General features: G+C 44.5%; 1 protein-coding gene across 1 annotated transcript in view; it reads left to right on the top strand.

The window, feature by feature from the left end:
- The window catches only part of frem1a (Fras1 related extracellular matrix 1a), a 395,391-nt gene that overhangs the window by 223,549 nt on the left and 158,925 nt on the right, over positions 1 to 12,917 (top strand). The window contains exon 13 of the mRNA XM_059645008.1: positions 8,446 to 8,654. Within this exon, the coding sequence (XP_059500991.1) occupies positions 8,446 to 8,654 (209 nt within the window). The remainder of the gene's footprint in view (positions 1 to 8,445; positions 8,655 to 12,917) is intronic.

Raw genomic sequence — 12,917 nt, 5'->3', positions numbered from 1 at the left:
TAGTTTTGTGGATCTCAGTGGCTTATTCCCTGGGACTGCATATAATTAATTTTAAACTTACATGAGCTCCTTAACCTGTTGTTTGTGCATTATATAAGGTTCCCCAAAAGGTGGCATTTGAGATGATCCCTGGTGATACTTTTTCAATTGTCACCACTTCATTGCTATCAACAAACCAGTAAGGCCTTGACCCTACTCAAGTCAAATGAAAGACGTGAATGTTGACTAGACTTGTCTTTTTATTCTATGGGCATTGGATGATTGAAAAGATATAAACTGGTTGTGTAAAAGCATTATCTACACTACAGATCAGGGATGAAGACATCAGTGACGTCAGTGGTGGGAAAGATGCTGGAGCCAATTACTAAAGATGAAATTATGACTCATTCGGATAGCAGTAACAGGATAGGTCAGAGTCAGCATGGATTTATGAAGGGGAAATTGTGCTAGACTAATCTTCTGGAATTTTTTGAGGATGTAACTATGAGTGAGTTTTGAGAAGATTTGTAGCTCAGGTTGAGGTTCTGGATGTAAGTTTGCTCACTGAGCTGGAAGGTTTGTTTTCAGACGTTTCGTCACCATTCTAGGTAACATCATCAGTGAGCCTCTGGTGAAGCGCTGGTGTTATGTCCCACTTTCTATTTGTCTGTTTAGGTTTCCTTGGGTTGGTGATGACATTTCCTGTGCTTATGTCATTTCCTGTGTTGATGTCATTTTCTGTTCTTTTTTCTCAGAGGGTGGTAGATGGGCTCCAAATCAATGTGTTTGTTGATGGAGTTCCGGTTGGAATGCCATGCTTCTAGGAATTCTCGTGTGTGTCTCTGTTTGGCTTGTCCTAGGATGGATGTGTTGTCCCAATCAAAGTGGTGTCCTTCCTCATCTGCATGTAAGGATACCAGTGATAGTGGGTCATGTCTTTTTGTGGCTAGTTGATGTTCATATATCCTGGTGCCTAGCTTTCTGCCTGTTTGTCCAATGTAGTGTTTGTCACAGTTCTTGCAAGGTATTTTGTAAATGACGTTCGTTTTGCTTGTTGTAACTATGAAGATGGACAAAGGAGAGCCCGTGGATGTAGTGTACCTGGACTTTCAGAAAGCCTTTGATAAAGCCCCACATAGGAGATTAGTGAGGAAAATAAGGGCACATGGTATTGGGGGCAAAATACTGACTTGGAATGAAAATTGGCTGGCTGACAGGAAGCAAAGAGTAGTGATAGATGGGCCCCTTTCAGAATGGCAGGGGGTGACCAGTGGGGTACCGCAAGGTTCGGTGCTGGGACCGCAGCTGTTTACAATATACATTAATGATATAGATGAAGGCATTAAAAGTAATATTAGCAAATTTGCTGATGACACAAAGCTGGGTGGCAGTGTGAAATGTGAGGAGGATATTATGAGAATACAGGGTGACTTGGGCAGGCTAGGTGAGTGGATGGATACGTGGCAGATGCATTTTAATGTGGATAAATGTGAAGTTATCCACTTTGGTGGCAAGAACAGGAAGGCAGATTACTATCTCAATGGAGTCAAGTTAGGTAAAGGGGATATACAATGAGATCTAGGTGTTCTTGTACAACAGTCAATGAAAACAAGCATGCAGGTACAACAGGAAGCGAAGAAAGCTAATGTCATGTTGGCCTTCATAACAAGAGGAATTGAGTATAGGAGCAAAGAGGTCCTTCTGCAGCTGTACAGGGCCCTGGTGAGACGGCACCTGGAGCATTGTGTGCAGTTTTGGTCTCCAAATTTAAGCAAGGACATTCTTGCTGTTGAGGGAGTGCAGCGTAGGTTCACGAGGTTACTTCCCAGAATGGCGGGACTATCAAATGTTGCAAGATTGGAGCGACTGGGCTTGTATACACTTGAGTTTAGAAGGATGAGAGGGGATCTGATTGAGGTGTCTAAGATTATTAAGGGATTGGACACTCTGGAGGCAGGAAGCATGTTTTTGCTGATGGGTGAGTCCAGAACCAGAGGACACACTTTAAAAATAAGGGGTAGACCACTTAGAACAGAGTTAAGGAAAATCTTCTTCACCCAGAGAGTGGTGGATTTATGGAATGCTCTGCCCGAAGGCAGTGGAGGCCAAGTCTCTGGATACTTTCAAGAAAGAGATGGATAGAGCTCTTAAAGATAGTGGAATCAAGGGTTATGGGGATACTGATTATGGATGATCAGCCATGATCATAATGAATGGTGGTGCTGGCTCGAAGGGCCGAATGGCCTACTCCTACACCTATTGTCTATTGTCTATTAAGATGGTGTTTGACAAACTCAGAAGGTCTGGCAACATCTGGAGAGAGAGGCACACAGTTGATGTCTTAAGTAGAATATAACATCGTTTCAGAACTGAAGAACAGTCAAAGAATCATAAAATCCTCACAGTGTGAAATTCGGCCTGTTGAGTCTACATCAACTGTCCAAAGAGCACCACACCCAGACCCAACCCCTACCTTATCCCCATAACTCTGCATTTACCATGGCTGTTCCACCTAACCTACACATTCCTGGACACTATGACAATTTAGCATGGCCAATCCACCAAACCTGCACATCTTTGGAATATGGTTGACAAGTCGCCAGGCCCGGATCAGATTTGTCCTCGGCTGCTTTGGGAAGCGAGAAATGCAATTGCTTTGCCACTTGCGAAGATCTTTGCATCCTCGCTCTCCACTGGAGTCGTACCTGAGGACTGGAGAGAGGCAAATGTAATTCCTCTCTTCAAGAAAGGAAATAGGGAAATCCCCGGCAATTATAGACCGGTAAGTCTCACGTCTGTCGTCTGCAAGGTGTTAGAAAGGATTCTGAGGGATAAGATTTATGACCATCTGGAAGAGCATGGCTTGATCAAATACAGTCAACACGGCTTTGTGAGGGGTAGGTCATGCCTTACAAACCTTATCGAGTTTTTTGAGGATGTGACTAGAAAGGTTGATGAGGGTCGAGCTGTGGATGTGGTGTATATGGACTTCAGTAAGGCATTTGATAAGGTTCCCCATGGAAGGCTCATTCAGAAGGTCAGGAGGAATGGGATACAGGGGAACTTAGCTGCTTGGATACAGAATTGGCTGGCCAACAGAAGACAGCGAGTGGTAGTAGAAGGAAAATATTCTGCCTGGAAGTCAGTGGTGAGTGGGGTTCCACAGGGCTCTGTCCTTGGGCCTCTTGTGTTTGTAATTTTTATTAATGACTTGGACGAGGGAATTGAAGGATGGGTCAGCAAGTTTGCAGACGACACAAAGGTCGGAGGTGTCGTTGACAGTGTAGAGGGCTGTTGTAGGCTGCAGCGGGACATTGACAGGATGCAGAGATGGGCTGAGAGGTGGCAGATGGAGTTCAACCTGGATAAATGCGAGGTGATGCATTTTGGAAGGTCGAATTTGAAAGCTGAGTACAGGATTAAGGATAGGATTCTTGGCAGCGTGGAGGAACAGAGGGATCTTGGTGTGCAGATACATAGATCCCTTAAAATGGCCACCCAAGTGGACAGGGTTGTCAAGAAAGCATATGGTGTTTTGGCTTTCATTAACAGGGGGATTGAGTTTAAGAGTCGTGAGATCTTGTTGCAGCTCTATAAAACTTTGGTTAGACCGCACTTGGAATACTGCGTCCAGTTCTGGGCGCCCTATTATAGGAAAGATGTGGATGCTTTGGAGAGGGTTCAGAGGAGGTTTACCAGGATGCTGCCTGGACTGGAGGGCTTATCTTACGAAGAGAGGTTGACTGAGCTCGGTCTCTTTTCATTGGAGAAAAGGAGGAGGAGAGGTGACCTAATTGAGGTATACAAGATAATGAGAGGCATAGATAGAGTTGATAGCCAGAGACTATTTCCCAGGGCAGAAATGGCTAGCACGAGGGGTCATAGTTTTAAGCTGGTTGGTGGAAAGTATAGAGGGGATGTCAGAGGCAGGTTCTTTACGCAGAGAGTTGTGAGAGCATGGAATGCGTTGCCAGCAGCAGTTGTGGAAGCAAGGTCATTGGGGTCATTTAAGAGACTGCTGGACATGCATATGGTCACAGAAATTTGAGGGTGCATACATGAGGATCAATGGTCGGCACAACATTGTGGGCTGAAGGGCCTGTTCTGTGCTGTACTGTTCTATGTTCTATGTTCTATGTTCTATGGGAGGAAACCAGAACATCTGCAGGAAACCCATGCAGACACTGGGAGAACATACAAACTCCACACAGGCTTTCACCTAAGTGTGTAATCAAACCTGGGCCCTGGCTCTGTGAATGCAGCAGTGCTTACCAATGAACTACTGTTCCAAGTCATGTTGGACTCAAACCATTAACTTTTGGTTTTCTCTTTCTTCACAAATGGTGCTGACATGATTACTTAGTTGAGAGTAGGCTTACAACTCCTGTGACAACATAGACACATTCCATTCCCTGTACTGGGAGAAAGTACTTGTGCTATGATTAGATGGACAGTTTCACTAAATAAAAACCAAAAGAACTGCGGGTGCTATAGATCAGAGACAAAAACAAAAGTTGTTGGAAAAGCTCAGCAGGTCTGTCAGCATCTGTGAAGAAAAAGATCAGAGTTAATGTTTTGGGTCTGGTGACGTTCTGAGGAAGAGTCACTGGGCCTGAAATGTTAATTCTGATGTATTCTTCTCAGATGTAGCCAGACCTGCTGACCTTTTCCAGCAACTTCTGACCTTGGACAGCTTCACTAGTCCATCATCAGCAAGCTGTATCAGGAGATATGAACTGGTGTACACAGTTACAATCATGTTCAGTTTGGTTAAGATTGCCACACAAATTACTAAATGTGCAGCGGCATGGTGGCTCAGTGGTTAGCCAGCCTCAGGAGACTGTCTGTGTGGACTTTGCACATTCTCCCTACGGGTTCCTCCGGGTGCTTCGGTTTCCTCCTACAGTCCGAGGATGTGCAGGTTAGGTGGATTGACCATGCTAAATTGCCCATAGTGTCTACGGTTGTGCAAGCTAGATGGATTATAGGGTTAGAGTGGGATGTGTGGTGTGGATTCACTGGGCTGTTTGGCCCACTTCCACGCTGTAGGGATTCTATGAATCTATGATTCAACCCATCCATCTTTTATTATTGTTGTTCAGATTCTAGATGTCGTTAGTGATAGGTGCAGGTAATGATTTTAATGGCATATGGACACTAAAAATGCACAAATGAAAAATGGGAACACTATTCCTCTGTAAGTGAAGATACTTAAACGTTCTGGCTAATGCAAACTCAAATAATTCGATTTATGTTAAATTTCTTAAACCATTGGCCTCCTCTGTCCACTGACACACGGGAATGTAAACTTACTGAAAAAAAAAGTGGGGTTGAGGATTTTGTCATATTAATCTATAGCATTTATAGAATCTCTACAGTGTGGAAACAGGCCCTTTGACCCAACAAATCCACACTAACCCTCAGAATATCCCACCCAGACCCACTACCCTGTTACCCACCTCATTGACACATCCCTGAATACTATGGGCAATTTAGCATGGCCAATCCACCTACCCTACACATCTTTGAACGGTGGGCAGAAACCCACTCATTCACAGAGAGAATGTGCAAACTCCACACAGTTGCCTGAGGGTGGAATCAAACCCAGGTCTCTGGTGCAGTGAGGCAGCATTACTAACCAATGAGCCATCATGCTGCCCACATGTCAGGTCAATTGATAAATATTATTTATGTTAAATTATCCAGCTTTGTTCAACACATGGCGTCCTGATATCATGGAACTGAACTGAGGGAGATGATTGAAACTCAATTTGAAACTAAATTTGAAGGCTTCTTTTTGTTTGAGAACCTTCATAACCAACTTGAATTGGATCAGTTTTTCATTTAACTCCTTACTGCTGAAAATTATTATGACAACTGGGTTTAACATTGTAATGAGTAATGCAGGTTATAAAACTGTGTTATGTATTTTGCAGTACTTGGTGGAATTATTGCATTTCACTGTATCACCGACCATTGTTTGGAACTTTATCTTAAGAATCATTGTATCATTCACATTCACATCATACATGTGACAGCCTTCATTCAAATATGGCATGGTGGCTCAGTAGTTAGCACTGCTGCCTCACAGCACCAGGGACCTGGATTCGATTCCACCCTCGGGCAACTGTGTGGAGTTTGCACATTCTCCCCATGTCTGCATGGGTTTCTTCTCCAGTTGCTGAGTTCCAGTTTCCTCTGACAGTCCAAAGAAGTGCAGGCTAGGTTGATTGGCCATGTTAAATTGCCCAGTGTTCAGGGATGTGTAGATTAGGGGGATGGGTCTGGGTAGGATTCTCTGAGGGTCAATGTGGACTTGTTGGGCTTCAAGGCCTATTTCCACATTGGAGGGATTCTGTAATCTATGAAAAGAGATGAGAGCAATTACTCATGACATCAAGGCCACATTTGACCAAAATGGCATCAAAGACCCCTAGCAAAATTGGAATCAGAGGGAAAACTATATGTTTGTTGCAGTCATATCTGCCATAATGGAACATGATTCCTGTTGAAGAGTCAGGCAACTTGAAACATTAACTTTTCTTTCTCTCCAGATGTGCTGCCAGACCTGCTGAGTTTCTGTACGACTTTCTATTTTAGTTTCAGATCTCTAGCATTCACAATTCTTTATTTTAGTATTCAAAGGTAAGGAGTTGAGGTTGTTGGAGGCTAATCGCCTCAGCTCCAAGACATCTCTACTGGAATTCCTTAGGGTAGTATCCCAAGCCTAACGATCTTCAGTTGCTTCCATCTTGATCCCTTCGCTATCGTAAGTTCAGAAATGGGGATGTTGTTCTATGATTGCACAATGTTCAGCCACATTCATGATTCTTCAGATACTGAAGCTACGCTTGTTCATATGCAGCGAAACCTGAACATTAACCATGTTTGGGCTGACAGGTGGCAAGTTACATTTGAGCAATACAAGTGCAGGAAATGACCATCTCCAACAAGGGAGAATCTGACCATCTATCCAAAATTCATTTACATTACTGTTGCTGAATCCCCCACTTAACATCCTGATGCTTACAATTGACCAGAAGCTGAACTGGACAAACCATATAAATGCAGTGGCTACAAGAGCATGTCAGAGACTAGGATTCCTGTCACGAGCAACTCACCTCTTGACTCTCCAAAGTCTGACTGCCACTTGCAAGTCATGACTGTGATGGAATATTCCCCATTTGGCTAGATGAGTGAATACTCAAGAAAATCAGTGTCATTAAGGACAAAGCAGCCTACTTGATTGGCACCAAATCCGGAAATATTCACTTTCCATCACTGACATTCAGTCGTAGAAGTGTGTACCATCTATAACATGCACTGCAGAAATTCATCAAGTCTCCTTAGAAATCCCTTTGCTAACCCATGGACACTGATGTTTAGTCAAGAGAAGGGCAGTACAAATGCAAGAACAGTGACACTTGCAAACTTCACATCATGCTGACTTGGAAATATATATCTGTTCCTTTCATGTTACTAGGTTAAAATCCTGGAGCTCCCTTCCAATGGCACTATAGGCATACCTACGCTGGATGGACTGCATTTCAAGGAGATAGCTCATTAGCACCTTCTCAAAGGGCAATTAGGGATGGGCAGTAAATATTGACCCAGCTAATTATGCTCATATTCCTTGAATGAATGAAAATGATAACAAAAAAATTTATAATCACTGTCTCCTGGAAAATATCCTCATAATATGTATCATTTGATGATATGGTCACAGATGATTTTTGAGTATTGTATGTAAATAACAGAACCTCAAAATATCAAGTTGCAGTTAAATTGAGTGGATTGTGATTTGCAACATAACTCCTATTAGGCTTTAGGCTAGCATATATTCAGCTCAAAGGACAGAACAACACAGGAACAGGCGCAGTACCCTGCAGCCCTCCAACCCTGCACTGACACATTTTGCCCTTCCACATTAAAACTGTCTTCCCTGACAGAATCCGTATCACTGCATTTCTTTCCTATTCATGTATTTGCCCAGGTGCTTCTCTGCTTTCACCACCTCCTTTGGGAGCAAATTCCAGGCACTCACCATCCTTTGTGTGAATAATGAACGCCATATATCTCTTTTAAACTCCACCCCCTCCCATAGCTTGAACCTGTGTCCCCTAGTAATTGACCCCTCCATCATGGGAAAAAAACCTCATATTTTCACTGTGTCTAAGCCATTCACAAATCTTATAAACTTCTGTAAGGTCCTCTGATCTCATTGGACTGCAAGGAGAATGTGCATTGTCTCTTATTGTTAACTAATCAACTGTGATTTTCCCCTGGATTCTTCTGCAGTTACTGTGAGATTTCTGACATATTTCACCCTTGTCATTTTTTTTATTTCTTTGTCAGGTTTTGCTGCTTTCCCACTGGAGAATCACCTTGTAAATGTCAGGTAATAGTTTCTCTTTGCTGTGCAAGCAAATAATAAAAGTGAAAAATGGCTTTTCCATTTTATTTCAGATCTTGGCAAAGCAATTGGATGTTGAGGAAGGAGGAATAGGTCAGATTACAGTGGATCATGTTCTGGTGATGGATTTTGACACAAAAGATGACCAGATCAAGATCATGGTTCAGAAGCAACCAGTGCATGGCGTGGTCAAAGTGGATGGCGATCCCATGATTGAAGGGGACATCTTCAACCTAAAAGACCTCAGGCAGTTAAAAATTAGGTAAGGAATCTTTGCTGTTATGTGATGGCCCACTATCAATTTTATTGAAATAATTTTCAATTTCCTTTCAAATTTGGAAACGAAAGTTTGAAGTTAGTCCATAACATTGATCTAGAATACATAGCTCTTTGCCTGGTGTGAATCTGATCAATGATTGTAGATGCCCCTTAAGCCCAGCTCCAAGATTATGCAAGATGACAGAGTCAATGGAGTATATGTGAATACCTGACAATGAGTTTGCAGGGAGAACAGGAGGGCAGTATTGCTGAGTAGAAAGGTTAGAGTAAGAGTAGGGTTGAAAGTAGGATTGGGTAGTTGAAGTTTCTGTTGTTAAGGAGGCAGCGATGATATTTCTTTCTGATGCATCAAGAAAGAGGATGCCGAGCAAGATACAGAGCCCACTGCAGGGATGGAAGTAGGTGAGCTGGAAGGTTAAGGATCACTGAAGGTTTGGGATAGGGATTGGCGTGAGCAAAGTACCCAAAAGAGTTGAAATAAAAGAGATACAAGAGGAGATCCTAGGAGTGTTGAAAGGACAAGTAAATAAAGGGAGAAAATGTGCTTTGGTTATTCATTTTACATCAGTCACAGCAAAGAAAATAGTCTCCTTTCATTTGCATCCTATTTGTCTGATTAGAAAAACAACTAATAAGAGGCATTCATCCACTTTTTTTTGTCAGAAGCCATCTTGTTTGAAGTGCTTTGTTACAGATTTGCCAGGGAAGACAGCGCAAATGTTGTTCATTCTGCGCGATACCTCATTCTAGAGAAACTGATCAGTATGACACTTTAGAGATAATTTTCAAACTCCAAAATAGGATGACTTGAGCAACGTAGGAAGGTAAAATGTTGAGAATTGCACGTTTGGTGTCATCCTGCCTTGAACCTGTCCGCTTCTAATTTAAACAAAGACTAGATAAGGGAAGGGTGACCACCAATAAGTGTTTCAAATAAGGCTTCATCTTTAACAAGATTTACATTTCTTGCAGTCAGATGAATTTTTCAGACTGTCAGCTATCTGGCAGGTTGGAACAGACAGATCCAGTAGGTTCATACATTTATAGCACTGCTTGTGGGCCAGGATTGTTCAAAGTCTTTCTTCCAGTCACAGCAAGCTACCCTGTAGAAGCAAACCATGCCATTATCCGTTGTTCTGCCCAATCCCAACCCTTCCCATGGCCAAATGTGAACATTAACCTGAACTCATTGCCACCATCATTTAGAACTCATAGAATTCCTACAGTGTGGAAACAGGCATTTGGCTCAACAAGTTCATACTGACCTTCGAACAGCACCACACCCCAACCCATCGTCTGACCCCCGCCCCAGTAACCCGGCATTTCCCATGGCTAAAGCAAATAATCTACATATCCCTGAACACTATGAGCAATTAAGCATGGCCAATCCATGTGGCCTGCATATCTTTGGACTGTGGGAGAAAATCAGAGCACCTGGCGGAAACCCACACAGACAGAGGAGAACGTGTAAACTCCACATAGACAATCGCCCAAGGGTGGAATCAAAACCGGGCCCCTGGTGCTAACCACTGTGCCTCTGTGCTGCCTACCATCTGCTCTCTGCTCTGTCCATCATCTCTCAACACTGAACACCCCCAAAATCTGACCACGTGCCCTTCCATGATTTCTCTATTCATCCCACAATGCTCTTGCTCCCATCGTCATTTCTCCATGCAAACAATCCCTTCACTCTCACATATAATGTTCACTCTGCCCCATGGCTGTGATGTTTTGCTGCACATTGCAATTGCCCATACAACAGCTCATACTCAGTCTGGCTTTTGGATGGCAAACCAAGGGTCAAATGCAAACAATCTGGAATTAAAACAATGGCATTCAGGATGATGCATATTTCAGGATTTCTTGATCTTAAATCATTGAGCTAACCAATTAGTCTGAATCCCCTAAATATAGGCACTAATAAATAGTGGGCTATTAAATCTGCATATGTGTGAATCTTTATCAGATCACAAATTAAAGCATCTTGTGATTATCAACGAAGGGAGAGACATGAGGCAGAGGCTGAGTGGGCAGTGAGGTGGGAAGGAGGGGATGGGTGTGGAGGAGATGCGACACAAGGCAAAGTCAAGAGGTGTGATCCAAAGTGGGAAGGACATGAGGGAAAGGGTGGAGTGACTTAAAGCAGAGGGTTAAGTGTGTCTGTGTGGCAAAGTCGGGGATGGGTCATGAGGCAGTACTGGAGGTAGGAGTAGAGGGTTGAGAGGCAGAGGGGGAGGAATCTTACTCAAGTGGAGAAGAGAAAGAAATTGGTGATAAGAAGGCCAACAATGAGTGGCCTGAATAAGGATTTTGTTTGGTTCCCTTTTTCCACTGGCAGGAAATTAGTCTAAGGATTTAGGTTTCTTTAAACAATCGCTTTTATCAATGTAAGGATTAAGTAAAGCATTCCATCACATTTAAATGGAATCAGGAGAAATATGGAAGCCGTTTAGAATCACATAAAAATCAATGCCGTGGGCCTTACTTTATATGGCTTTCTGTTCTCTGAGTCCATTAAATTAGTGTCTAGTGAAGGTTTTATTTTCATTGAAACACAGATGCAGGTGAGTGCAGCTGACTGGTAAGATTTGGTGGCAAATTTCCTTTTCATAACAGTTGAAGGGGTAGCAATATGAGGTTGATCTACATATCAGGTGAAAAAAGCATGACTTCACCAGCTTAAAAATCTCCCCTCCCCCCACTGCACCACACAACCAGCCCAGCTCTTCCCCCCCCCACCCACTGCATCCCAAAACCAGTCCAACCTGTCTCTGCCTCCCTAACCTGTTCTTCCTCTCACCCATCCCTTCCTCCCACCCCAAGCCACACCTCCATCTCCTACCTACTTAACCTCATCCCAATTCCTTGACCTGTCCGTTTTCCCTGGACTGACCTATCCCCTTCCTACCTCCCCACTATACTCTCCTCTCCACCTATCTTCTTTTCTCTCCATCTTCGGTCCGCCTCCCCCTCTCTCCCTATTTATTCCAGTTCCCGCCCCCCATCCCCCTCTCTGATGAAGGGTCTAGGCCCGAAACGTCAGCTTTTGTGCTCCTGAGATGCTGCTTGGCCTGCTGTGTTCATCCAGCCTCACATTTTATTAACAAAGTGTGAAGTTGGATGAACACAGCAGGCCAAGCAGCATCTCAGGAGCACAAAAGCTGACGTTTCGGGCCTAGACCCTTCATCAGAGAGGGGGAAGGGGAGAGAGTTCTGAAATATTCCTCATGCAGATGGCCTCAAGGCCCTCCACTTCTTGTTGTCCCGTAGGCCTGATCAGTTACCCTCCACTGACACCCTCATCTGCCTAGCCGAACTCATCCTCACCCTCAACAACTTCTCTTTTGCTTCCTCCCACTTCCTACAGACAAAGGGGGTGGCCATGGGTACCCGCATGGGCCCAAGCTATGCCTGCCTCTTTGTAGGTTACGTGGAACAGTCCCTCTTCTGCACCTACTCAGGCCCCAGACCCCACCTCTTCCTCTGTTACATTGATGACTGTATCAGCGCCACCTCTTGCTCCCCAGAGGAGCTTGAACAGTTCATCCACTTCACCAACACCTTCCATCCCAACCTCAAGTTCACCTGGGCCATCTCCAACACATCCCTCACCTTCCTGGACCTCTAAGTCTCCATCTCAGGTAACCAGCTAGAAACTGATGTCCATTTCAAGCCCACCGACTCCCACAACAACCAAGAATACACCTCGTCCCACCCCCCCCCCCGCAAAAATTCCATCCCCTATTCCCAATTCCTCCGCCTCCGCCGCATCTGCTCCCAGGATGATGCATTCTACTCCCGTACATCCCAGATGTCCACGTTCTTCAAGGACCGCAACATTCCCCACCGTAACTGTCCCGCCGCAGTGGTCGAGAACGCCCTTGACCGCGTCTCTGGCATTTCCCGCAACACCTCCGTCACACCCCGCCCCCTCCACAACCGCCCTAAGAGGATCCTCCTCATTCTCACATACCACCCCACAACGTCCGGATACACGCATCATCCTCCGACACTTCCGCCATCTACAATCTGACCCCACGACCCAAGACATTTTTCCATCCCCACCCTTGTCTGCCTTCCAGAGAGACCTCTCTCTCCATGACTCCCTTGTCCGCTCCACACTCCCCTCCAACCCCACCACACCCGGCACCTTCCCCTGCAACCGCAGGAAGTGCTACACTTGCCCCCACACCTCCTCTCTCACCCCCATCCCAGGCCTCAAGATGACTTTCCATATTAAGCAGAA

This window comes from Stegostoma tigrinum, chromosome 3, assembly GCF_030684315.1.
Source record: "Stegostoma tigrinum isolate sSteTig4 chromosome 3, sSteTig4.hap1, whole genome shotgun sequence".
NCBI lineage: Eukaryota > Metazoa > Chordata > Chondrichthyes > Orectolobiformes > Stegostomatidae > Stegostoma > Stegostoma tigrinum.
This window is presented reverse-complemented; position numbering and strand designations above follow the sequence as displayed.